At 32.5% G+C, this 12,443-nt stretch overlaps 2 protein-coding genes across 5 annotated transcripts in view; one reads left to right on the plus strand and one right to left on the minus strand.

Moving 5' to 3' along the window:
- LOC105166941 (agamous-like MADS-box protein AGL1) lies at positions 282-2,896 on the minus strand (the record flags this gene model as incomplete). Its single annotated transcript, XM_020697216.1, is given in 7 exon segments — positions 282-350; positions 417-458; positions 556-597; positions 1,247-1,346; positions 2,029-2,090; positions 2,328-2,400; positions 2,707-2,896. Coding segments are annotated over 7 exon segments (564 nt in total). The 3' UTR covers positions 282-287.
- The window catches only part of LOC105166100 (CBS domain-containing protein CBSCBSPB1), a 6,892-nt gene continuing 749 nt past the window's right edge, over positions 6,301-12,443 (plus strand). The window contains exons 1-14 of one of the 4 annotated variants that reach the window (XM_011085341.2): positions 6,301-6,529; positions 6,635-6,813; positions 7,355-7,544; positions 7,657-7,789; positions 7,871-8,026; positions 8,580-8,658; positions 8,778-8,891; positions 8,991-9,057; positions 9,270-9,375; positions 9,478-9,536; positions 10,876-10,982; positions 11,060-11,193; positions 12,018-12,103; positions 12,191-12,280. In XM_011085341.2, coding sequence (XP_011083643.1) covers positions 6,662-6,813; positions 7,355-7,544; positions 7,657-7,789; positions 7,871-8,026; positions 8,580-8,658; positions 8,778-8,891; positions 8,991-9,057; positions 9,270-9,375; positions 9,478-9,536; positions 10,876-10,982; positions 11,060-11,193; positions 12,018-12,103; positions 12,191-12,280 — 1,473 coding nt within the window. In that variant the 5' untranslated portion in view covers positions 6,301-6,529; positions 6,635-6,661. Of the gene's footprint in view, positions 6,530-6,634; positions 6,814-7,354; positions 7,545-7,656; positions 7,790-7,870; positions 8,042-8,579; positions 8,659-8,777; positions 8,892-8,990; positions 9,058-9,269; positions 9,376-9,477; positions 9,537-10,875; positions 10,983-11,059; positions 11,194-12,017; positions 12,104-12,190; positions 12,281-12,443 lie in introns of those variants that run through there. The other 3 variants (XM_011085332.2, XM_011085349.2, XM_011085357.2) reach the window with 3 other exon arrangements.

Consider the following 12,443-nt stretch of genomic DNA (forward strand, 5'->3'; position numbering starts at 1 on the left):
TTAATGGGGACAATATTTTCAAAGGTATGAGTGTGGTAAGATTTTTAGAATAAATTTAAAATCCCGTAATATCTTATTTTTAAATTTTATTAAGAAACTTACTAGACATGTTTTACGATTTATATAAACTCGCAAACGTCTTATAAGACGCTTTAAAAAGCTTATATATAAACTTAGCCAAACACTTTCTAACATATCATAAATTTAAAATTTGGTGACTAATATTATGTTGGGACGTAGTGATTGTGAAGTTAGAATTCTAATTAATTAATACCAAAAATACCTCTTTAATACCCTGGTTGCATCTGATTCAAAAACATGCTTGTGCTGGCTTCTTGAAGCTCGTGCAGCTTCACACCAAATACAAATTACAAAAGAATAAATAAAAATAATTACATGAATGGAAATGTGGGTACCTTCTTTTGGAGATTGATGCTCTCTTCTTGAAGGTCTTTATGCTGCATTTGCATACACAAATAAGGGGTATTTTGGTGATTTCATATGCGTGTATTTCATAGGATTTAATTATAAAAGGATTAATTTTTACAACCATACCTTTTTCTTTAGATAATTTATTTCTTCCATAACTATACGTCTCTGCGAAGAAACATGCAATTGTAAGTATAGGAAGGTAGATTGTTCCATGTTAAAAAATATAGGAAGAGTAAAATACTGCATTTTAAAAAATATAAGGAGGTAAATCGCTAATTCTTTTTTTATAACGGGATAATTTTCTCATTTACAATATCACGGGAGGATTGCTTGTATTTTTTCCTTAAAAAAATATATGAAGTAACAACAATTTTGATGTTGCAATATAATTATTAATGACAAAAGTACATACACAACCAGTGAGTCATTTATAATGACAACACAAATACAGTGACAATTATAATTGTTGTTTCTATATATGTGTTACTGTATTGTTTATAAACGATTCTATGCACAAGTTTTTGTTACTAATTAATTATACATAATGACAAAAAAATTATGATGATCATTTTGATAATAATTTTTTTGGTTATTTAATACGTATGATTAATTGAATCAACCCAATATTAGTAGCTAAAGCCCGATACTATAATTTATTATGACTAGATTACAATTATAAAGTTTTTTTATACCACTTAAATTCCATCCCACTAAATAAGGAAGACCTTTTAATATAGTAATTTATATTAATAAATTATTTATATTTAGTCCTCAATTTTCCAGCAAAAATAATATAGTTTCAAGAATTACGTACCTTCCTGGAACGAATACGTTCCACCCCGACTCTTAACTGGCGCTCTAATTGTTTCAACTCTTTCATGCCCAGCCCTGATAGATTTTCTCCAGCCAAATGCCTACAAAATGATCCGACCAAATATTTAAGATTATTTAACTTTTGAAAAAAATAGTGATAATAATTAGGAGTGCACATAATTCAAGTCGAAATCAAAATTGCGATTATTGGATCAATTTAATATTTGTTACTGATTAATCGAATCAAATCGAATGTCATATATATACATATAATATTAAGATATATAATGTATATTAATTACTTATATATTTAACTTTCTTTTTATTTGTTTTCTGAGGAAAAAATAGTGATAATAATTAGGAGTGCACATAATTCAAGTCGAAATCAAAATTGCGATTATTGGATCAATTTAATATTTGTTACTGATTAATCGAATCAAATCGAATGTCATATATATACATATAATATTAAGATATATAATGTATATTAATTACTTATATATTTAACTTTCTTTTTATTTGTTTTCTGAATTTGTTTTTACGAATACTAAACTGAATTTACGTCTAATGCGGTCTCAATTTAGTATTTGATATGTAAGTTTAGTGATTGAAGTTTCGATTTAGTTCAATTTTAATTAACGTAAGTATGAACATATAAGTTTAGATTTATATTATTGATTGGGTATTATTCTACTCGAACTTATACTCAATAACTACCCCTAATACTTATTATGCATAATTGTGAATGTGTAGAAGTGAAAATCTGGTATGAACACACAGTACTTGTCTCTAGCTTCCAGAGCCTCAACTCTTCTCCTCAACTCCTCAATTTCATTTCTCCAGACCTGCAAAGTGCTTCAGTCAGAAGCTTTTCCGCACATAGAATTTCCTCAATTATTTTTAAGATTTTTATTTTTCTACACTTATTACATTTAATTAACTAAGATATAAAATAAAAAAATACCATGAAATAATTTACAGCAATATTGCATCTATTTGAAAATTAATTTAATTATATTTGACAACATATGCATGTATATAAAAGTATTCAATTTTTTTATGACACAAAAATATATAGATACCTCCATGCCTTGTTCGTCGACTGATTTGGTTATTCCTACTTCAATTTTGTACCTCGTAATAGTCCTATGTATGCTGCAAAACACAAAATCAAACATCCCGGCATTCTTACACATGTATTATTGACAAAATTATAAATATTAAGATGTGTTTAGGAACAGTACTTCAACTTTAATTTTATTTTCTAACACTTCTAACTAATTTCCCTACTTCTTAACTTATGACGTTCTTACCAACTGCAAAAAGTACAGAAGTTACTGTAAACACACCCTACATATAAAAAATATGAAAACCCAATAAGAAAAGAATGATAAACTTTTGGGAGGGCTGGCATGTCATAGATTCGATTGCGAATTCAGAGTTATGGAAATGAAAACTCACTCATGGCTGGAAAATTGGAATGATTTTCCAGAGGGTGAGAAGATGAGGAGAGCAACCTCAGCATCGCAGAGCACAGAGAGCTCGAAAGCTTTCTTGAGCAGCCCATTTCTTCTCTTTGAGAATGTCACTTGCCTGTTTGTAGGATTCTCGATTCTCTTCAGCTCTACTTTTCCTCTTCCCATTAATTATATTACTACTATGTGCTGTGTGTGAGATTAACGATGAAGTTGAGGAAATATAGGTATAGGTATTTAGGTATGGAGTTTCTGAGCAGCAACTGGTTCGGGGAAATTAAGAATGACACACCATATATAGAGATTAGCTTTTAAGAATAAGGAAAAGAGAAAGCAAAGACAAAGCATGTTCAAAATCCAAAGGCTCTTATTTGGGATCGGAGGATATGTAGACATGTAACCCCATGCAGTCTGTTTATATATATAGACAGACACCTCTTTCTATATATTCTCATCTTCTCATGTAATTAACCTTTTAAGCAGGGACCAAATTGAAAATATTAATAAGCATAAAATCTCTCTAAATAAATAAATATAATCTCTAAACTTTAATTTAAAAAAATAAGTTCACTATCTCTCTCGTCAATTGCGCGTTATCAACCATCATTCACGTGTCATGAGTAATACCATATGTCACACATCATACATATTTGTTATGATCTGAATTAATTTTTATGTTTTAATTTGTCATTCATTATTTTACAACACAAAGTTCTACTTCTCGCTTTTTATTTGTCCGTTGTCAATTTCAGACGTTTTATTTAAATGATGAAATTGAATATATATGACTTCAACATCATAAATTTAAATTTCATAATATGAATTTGTTTTTATAATAGTTATCTGTCTTAATAATAACTATTATTTAAATTCGAATATTTATACTAATAATAATTAACTGGAAAAATCGAGAGTTGGAGCGAAGAAAACGGAGTCCCGACAGGGAGGGCAACCTAAGAGTAACAGCAATGACAGAACGAAACGTAGTGCACAGAGAAAATCCTAGGCCCAATGTGATTTCGACACGTGCCCTCCTAAATCTTGATTGATTGATGGGATTGGGTTCCTATAAAACAAGTGACGCAGGTGAAGAAAACCAAAAGAAATTGCGCAAAAATTGCAGTGGGCTATGAAACCTAGTACAATCTTTTTACAAGGATATTGGTGGATGTGTGTGTGTGTGTCTTGTCTCAAATTGCTTTGCATTAGATGCATTTACACAACTCCAAGGGTTAGCGCAATAGCGTAAGGTTTTGCTGAGTTCACACCTGTGAGGTCAATTTATTTAATATATTTTATACAATTTTGTATTTAAATTTTATTGGGTGTAAACAAATGTAAAAGAAAATGTGCGAACGTAAAATATATGTAGAGATAACCATTAGTTACTACTAAATAACTACTATTAAAATAGATTAATATCCCGACATATTAATGGGGCTCGAATTCATCACTTTTTGTGATCACAAAATCATACAATAGTAATTGATTCACTTAAAAAAATAAAATAAAAACAAATTTTACAAATACCCGAGTCTAATTTAATTTTATTTATAAGCTTATAAATACTTTAATTAAGTGGTTGCGAGCACCTCTTTGATTAAGTGTTTACAAATTTCATGTCATGAAGAAATATTTACTCGCACTAGAAGAAATATTACATTTGATGCTTGCTCAAAAATATATATTACGTTTGATAATGATTAGTAATAATAGTAAAAAAATTTAAATAAAAAATGTAGCAAATACTAATTAATTATACTTGTGCAATGACTATTAATCCTTATTTATACATTTGAGGCAAAAATATTAGTGACAGTTAAAAATTATAATAAATATTTTGACTATACTAAAATCATAATAAATATCAATTAACTATGATCAAACTTAATTTTTTATATCAATCTTATTTAAATATAAATTTACGATAATTATTAGGCGGTGTTCATTAACTTGCTTCTAATACTTACAAGAACATATTCCATTCCTTTATTCTGCGTTAGAACAAGAGGCCACGTCACTTGGGTTATTTCAAGAGTACTACTTTGATGATTATGATGGTTGAGTGGTCGACATGTTTATTTGTATTTAGACAAGACACACCAGCATTACAAAGTAAAAGTATAACACGACTTTGACCCAAAAGTTCTCCATTTTGATGGCTCAAAATTGAAGAAACGTTGATTCATCAAATTACAACTCCAGTTAAATGAAACCTTAAATTCAAGAAAAGACGTTACTGGTGGTCCATTTTTAGTCTCCTTTCCTCAGACAAAGCCATTAACGTTGTTGGGAGAGGTTTGTGCTTATATCCCACCTTTTACTAAAGCTCAAATTCCTTTTTTAGTGTCTTAATTTCAATATATATGAAAATAAAATAAAGATGGGTCGAATTAAAATTACATATATATATATATGCACAAAGAATACATTACGAATTAATATAACAACATTAGAAAATAATTGATTTATCGCTACATTATCAATAACGACAATTTGTCAATACTATTAATTATAATAAAAAAAAATCAATATGAAAAATTTAATATATGTTTACCATGTTTAATCAATATTGGTCATAATTTTTAGCTATAACCAGATCATTTGGCATGGTCTTACGGAAACAATGGGTAATAGTTGTTGTAGAGTTATGATTAATTGGCATTTGTCACATTTTTTTTTTTAACCATATTAATCGAATGTAGTGAAAAACATATTTGTTCTAGTGCTTCATTTTTATTTTATTATTTTTATTAAGGGGGTTGTATGTTATATAAGCTCTTTAGTGCAATGCATCCTTTCCAATAGAAATCATTAACAATTAAAATTTTGTGGAACTGGGCTTTCAGCCCACCCTTTGATTCAATTATTATTGTTGTTATTTATAATCTGGGTTTGGGCTTGGGCCTTGATGCCATGATACGTTGTGGGCCGAATGAAGTGTGGGTCGGGCAAAATGAGGTGATCTTTGCTCTTAGATGTTTACCTTTACATTATTGCTTTTGAATTATAAATCAAATTGCATATATTGAATTTGTTGATATCAACTAATGAATTGAATGAAAATCGATATTTTTCTTGATTGACCTGTTACTGACTTACTGCAATTCAAATAATTTTTTTTTTTTTTTATGAAACTACTCTTAAGTGAAAATATACCTATTCACATGCAAACGCGTGAAAATATATAAATGCAGTTTGATTATGAAAAGATTTGTTTGACCTGACATAAGTTAATAATAAATCAATATGAAGCAAATAGGAATTCTCATCCAATTTTTTCGTTAAGATTAGCAATTTTAATAAATTTTGACTAACAGATGAATTTATTTGTTAGACGGATGTAAATTTTATAAATATTAAATGTAATTTTTTAAAAATTATACAAAATCTATTTATAATAACATGGCGTCTTTAAAAAAAAAAGGTGTAATTATCTCTAATAATTATGTCTTGACTTATGGAAAATGAGTGGCATTTACACTAAAATAAATTATCATTGAATAAGATTCGTACAAAAAGTGAACGTTAAGAACGAAAGCTGGTGAGCGAAATCACTAAAATTCCTCTCATGTCCCACGTTCATCTAAATGTCCATTCCCACGACAATTGTCAATTTCTTAAAAAGGGAAATTATAGCAAGATCGTCTCAGGCGGGCATTCTCCCTTTCCCTCTCATCCTCCACGCAAAATTCAACCCCATAAACAACACCAATCCCAATTCCCAGAGAGAAGAAAAGCCAAAAGAAGAAAAGCCTTCCTCTTTGGCTCGTATCGTTTTCCCGGTTAATATAGCTCAATCACACCAGGTGAATGCATTTTTTTTGTAATTATTCCATTGAAAATGCTACCGTGGTTTTTTGAGTTTTTGATCGTGTTTTTTGGGTGTGTTATGAATGATGAATGATTTATAGGAGGTGGGGTTAATATTAATCGAGTAGATGACGACGAGTCAATTAGGAGGTTCCTCTTCGAGGAGAAGCATGTCATTGACGACCTCAACGTCTCTGGGCAGGAAGAAAGCCGCCTCGCGCGGCGGAGACGTTCTCGATTCCCCCTCTAGCCGCAGATCTCTAACGGCTTCCCGTTCCATGTATGTTATATGTTTCTCTGGGCATGTCTCAGAGATATTTCGATGTTTCAATATTGGAACTGATTTGGCATTTTACGTTAGGCAATGCAGTATTTTGGATATTTCTACGTTCATGGTTCTTATATGTTTTGTAATAGTATTGATTTCTTCTGTATTCAGTTTTTTCGGTTATGTGATTCCGGCACTAGGAATCTGATGCATGACTTATATGTGCGTTTTTTTCCAAGTTCAATGTGTAAGTTTCTAACATGATAAGCTTACTTGGTAATTGGTATTGAGATTACTTTTCGGCAACCAAACCATAGAGAACTCGCTTTTGGGTTAATTTGAAAATCAAATGGTGAAACAGTTTCCATGTTAGTCTCTCTGTTTCAAAATATATATTCGTAAATTGGGTTTGGCGTTTAGGAAATACCGAAACCAAATGAATCACAACAAGAAATAGAAAGGGTGAAACTTCTCTGAACTTGTTGCTCTGGTTGAGTTGGTACCATATTTTGGTTTTAGTTATGAATGTGTTCTGTTTGTTTTTATCAATCAGTTCCGCTCACATTTACGGCAGGGGACTGACAGGAGAACGGACAGTGAAGAGATTGCGGCTATCAAGAGCCTTGACGGTACCTGAAACTACCAGTATCAAAGAAGCATGCCGTAGGATGGCTTCGCGTAGAGTTGATGCTCTATTGTTGACTGATGCAAATGCATTACTATGTGGGATCCTTACGGATAAGGTAAAACTTGAATAACAAAAAGACATCTCCTTGGAGTTCTTTACTTCACGTGTGGTCTTTTCCTTTATTTTAAAATGATAAGTTTTGTTGCAATTAACTTTTCTCAATTAAGGATATAGCTACAAGAGTAATTGCTCGTGAAGTTAATCTCGATGAAACACATGTTTCCAAAGTTATGACAAGGAACCCAGTGTTTGTGCTTTCTGATACTCTTGCTGTTGAAGCCTTGCAAAAGATGGTCCAGGGTAGGTTTCCAGATGAAGTAGCTCTAGCACTCTGTAGATGTGGTCTTGATGTATCCTTCTTAACATGATATTTGTCCACAGGAAAATTTAGACATTTACCTGTTGTCGAAAATGGAGAGGTGATTGCACTCCTTGACATAACGAAATGTTTGTATGATGCGATCGCTCGTATGGAGAGGGTAGCTGAGAAAGGAAAGGCCATTGCAGCTGCTGTTGAAGGTGTCGAGAAACAATGGGGTACATCAGTGTCTGGTTGGTGGATGATGTTTCCTTTCAATTGCTTTCCCCCCAGGCTAGGTTGTGTGAATTGCATTTTAAACTGTGCTTGAGAAGGTTCATGTGTGGTATTTTACCAAAAAGGCAAAGAACTTGTGTGTCAGCTGCTTGGAGTCATTTTACTGAGATGAGTTCACATAATTCAGCGAACCATGCTATTTTCAAGCCTTACTCCCCAGCTTTAGATATACTCTTAAAGCCTACATCTTTTGAAAGGAAAATAAAAACTGTTAGCAGATTAAATAGTTAGATAAAAAACCGTAGGAAGAATCGTGATGCAGATAAAAGTCAATTTTTGGAAATAGTTAGATATGAAAAAGTAGGAAGCATTGTCATGCAAGCAAAGGTCAATTTTCGGATATATTGGGTGGAGTATGCTCTCCTTTAGAAAGATACGGGTTAAATGCTATTGTCATTTGATCCCTTTAGGTGGCCTTGTCATTGTTTCATATATTATAATGATCATTTTACCAACCATTGTAATTCTCACAAATCTTAACTGGTTGATATGTAGGTCCTAACACATTCATTGAGACACTTCGAGAGCGGATGTTTAGACCCTCCTTGTCTACAATAATTTCTGAGAATTCAAAGTAGGTAATATCTTCACTTTTACTATTAATTGTATTCCGGATATTTGTGACTGCCTGAAGATAATTCCATAAATAGGACATCAAAAGCGACCTCATTATCTTTATTGTCTGTTGGTTAGGGTTGTTACAATTGATCCAAGTGAGACAGTGCTAGCTGCTGCAAAAAAGATTCTTGAGTTTCGAACAAGCTCTGCAGTTGTAATAGTAGAAAACAAACCTCGGGGAATACTGACGTGAGGATTCTCTCATGTTGAGAATATCTATTTACTTTAACATGATCAAACTGCAAACTGTATGAACTTTGACTTGTGTGCCTTTTGATTCTTTCTTAGTTCAAAAGATATGCTGATGAGAGTCATAGCTCAAGATCTTCCTCCTGAGTCCACTCTAGTGGAGAAGGTACATTCTGACCCCTTTTGCCTCCCATACTAGCAAATTAAATTTTAATAGCAGTCACAGTTGCAATTGTGAGAAGTTGGTCTGTTCAATTTATGTTTCGCTGAAACATTTTACTGGACTATCTACTAGTGTTATATAATATTCGTTATCTTACTTATGGTTTTACCTTCTTTTGGAATAAATGATTGGGATTTGCTCTATCATTGCTCCAGGTGATGACTCCAAATCCAGAATGTGCAACCATTGATTCACCTATAGTTGATGCTCTTCATATTATGCATGATGGGAAATTTTTACACCTTCCAGTGGTTGATAGAGGTATATATATGCCTACTCCATAATTTGGATGAAATCCTTAAAATATATTGATTATTCTCAATATTCTTTTACCGACTAAAATACACTCTGTCGATGATACAGATGGACAGGTTATAACTGTTGTTGATGTGCTTAATATAACTCATGCTGCTGTAGCCACAGTAAGTCATATCCAACTTTTCCTAATGGCCAGAAAAAGTCAATAAATGGGGCAGCATTCATTCTTTTAAGAATTAGACAGGGATGCTTGCTTTATCGATAGGAAATTTAAATAAATAACTTCTTTTCTCGCACTGTTAATTCTCACGGTTTAGCTGGCTTTAGAGACTAGAGTGCTCAAGTGATGCAATCTTGGCATTTGAGCTGCCATTGTTTCATTAGAAGTATGGAGGTGATACAAGCTGCAGCATAGAATTGATTATAAAACTCAGCTTTCTGGGCAGTTTCTTGTAATTACCATTGAGGTTTTAAATGTGGTAGTAAAGGTTAAGCTGTTTACCCAGAGTAATCGAACCCATGGAAGGGTTACAATAGGGAGCATTATGACCTAGGCGTGATAAGATAACAAAACGTACTGTTTGTTTTCATTATAGCTGGACGCATTCCTGTGGTGCAGCTCCCTATACTCCAATATTTTTCAGAGTGTAGCTAAATTAGTGTGAAACTTGTGCCAGGTGGAATCCTCAAGGGTCATATTTTGGTTACTAAATCAGCATATTTATGCTATTGTTATGTGGATGTGGATCTGGTCTTGCAAATGGTATAACAAATCCATGAGTAAAAGATTCAATAGGCATACATAAACCTTGATGAAGTGTTAATGCATCATAGTTCTTGCTTCCCTCTAAATTTCAGTATAAACAAGAATTTTCATGTGAAGATCCCCACTTTGTATTTAAAATGCATTATAGCTCATGAAGACTGCTAGGCTTCTTAGAGTTCTCTTTTGTCAATATTTACAGCCAGTAATTTGGTGTATGTTTTCTAGTTTGCGACAATACTCAAAATAATCATTTCTGTTTGGAATCTTTCTGGCTATAGAAGCTTATGTAAGCCTATTAAGCATTTCGCAGGCAAAATAGTTCTATCTTTTTGCAGGGGAATATCGAGTATGTTTTTGCATTGTATCTTTTTTATGATTTAAGGTTTCTTGAAATGCCTGGTTTAGTTTGTTTACCTTTGATCTTTTTGTCATTAAAATTCATACCAACTTTTATTTTCTGATGACTTTTATTGCTGATATTGGCCCTAGAATGTTAAATTTTTTTGCATATTTCCCCATTCTGAAAATCAAGAAAATCCACGTGAGACTAGTAGTCTTGAACTATACTTGATATGTTTGTTACTTGGTTTTCAATATTCGCGTAATGTAAATAATATGAAGACGGATTGGCTAGAACTTTGCCATACTTAATATTAATTTCGAGAAGTTTAAATCTGCTCCACCAAGTTATGTACTTATAGAGATTGTTTCTATCTAAACTTCTTTCTCTTTTCCAGGTTGGTAGTACTGCTGGAGTTAGTAGTGAAGCTGCAAATATGATGATGCAGAACTTCTGGGACTCTGCAATGGCATTAACTACAGATTATGAGGACGAGACCCGGAGGTTGTGCTCTTCACAGTCAATCACCTAAATTATTCTTGATCTGTTGCTATTTTTCACATTTATTAATGATGTCTCAGTGAGAATTCCTTGAAAGTGCCTTCTGATGGAGGAGAGACAGGTCGATCTGTCCCGCAACCTTCTTCCATCGCATCCGATACTTTTTCTTTCAAGATTCAAGACGGGAAAGGAAGAATGCATAGGTTCATATGTGGTACGTTTCCACTGTGCTCCTTTTAAAGTGAAAAAGTTCCTGCCACTAATATGTTTCTGAAAATACTGAATGTGAGTTGCACCTACTTCAGGAGTGTCTATAAACCTTTTGAGTCTGGAGATTTGCTGGTTGATGTTTCAATGCTAGTTAATTTGTTCTTTTCATTTTTGAATTTACAATTTGCAACCGTGCTATGTCGTATGGAGGAAAAAAGAAAAAGAAACTGCCTATGATGTATGGTACGGATACTACTACACAAGCATGATATATAACACGGATACGACAACATAATATTGCTCAAAGTTTTAAGATATAACATGACTTTGACACGATTGTTCTATAATATATAAGTATTCATGTAAACTTAAACATCTGAAATAAGTATTCAGATTGACATAAACACATGCACATACACACACATATATACCTAAAATTGTTAATGGATTTGCATAGGCATCAATGCAGGTGCAAACAAAAATTTCATGTCCTTGATTATGTTAATTTACTAGTGTGATTTGTACACTGTGTTCTGTAGGGAGGGAAAGAAAAAAGAGTTTGGGCGTTCATAAAGAAATATAAAGAAAGTCATTTTGGATGAGGCAACGCTATTTTCCACTTAGTTTTAGAAAGTTTTTTAAGATTTACTTTATTTTCTTGTTAACTCGTATATTTTCCAAAAACATTTGAAAACAAACCCCATTGTCTAAAACATGTCAATGCACAGTTGGTGGTATATCCTCAAACATGTCATGGGATGTCTTGAAATTTTTTCATTTTTTGTTGGATTCTTTCTTGGTCCTGACATTTTTGGTGTTTGATTTCAGAGACACAGAACGTGACGGACCTCGTAACAGCCATCCTTCAGAGAGTAGGGGCTGACATTGATCGTAACAACCTTCCACAAATTATGGTAGATTTCAGCATCAAAGTCCGACTATCTTACTTATTTTCTCATGTTTCCTAATCTTAATTATTGTGCATGGCCATTATTCTGCAGTATGAAGATGAAGAACATGACAAGGTTGTACTTGCATCAGATAGCGATCTTCAAGCAGCCATATACCATGCAAAGCTATCTGGTTGGAAGGTATTTATGTTCTTCTATTACTCCATTTCATCTTAAAAGAGACACATTTACCATCTTTGACTGAAATTTGAGTCATTCATCAAGTTTCCTTTTACGGTTTTTATTAGTTTATAAGGGTTAAATGCAACAAAATCCCTACAAAAATTAATAATTATCAACCCCC

Source organism: Sesamum indicum, linkage group LG1 (assembly GCF_000512975.1).
Source record: "Sesamum indicum cultivar Zhongzhi No. 13 linkage group LG1, S_indicum_v1.0, whole genome shotgun sequence".
NCBI lineage: Eukaryota > Viridiplantae > Streptophyta > Magnoliopsida > Lamiales > Pedaliaceae > Sesamum > Sesamum indicum.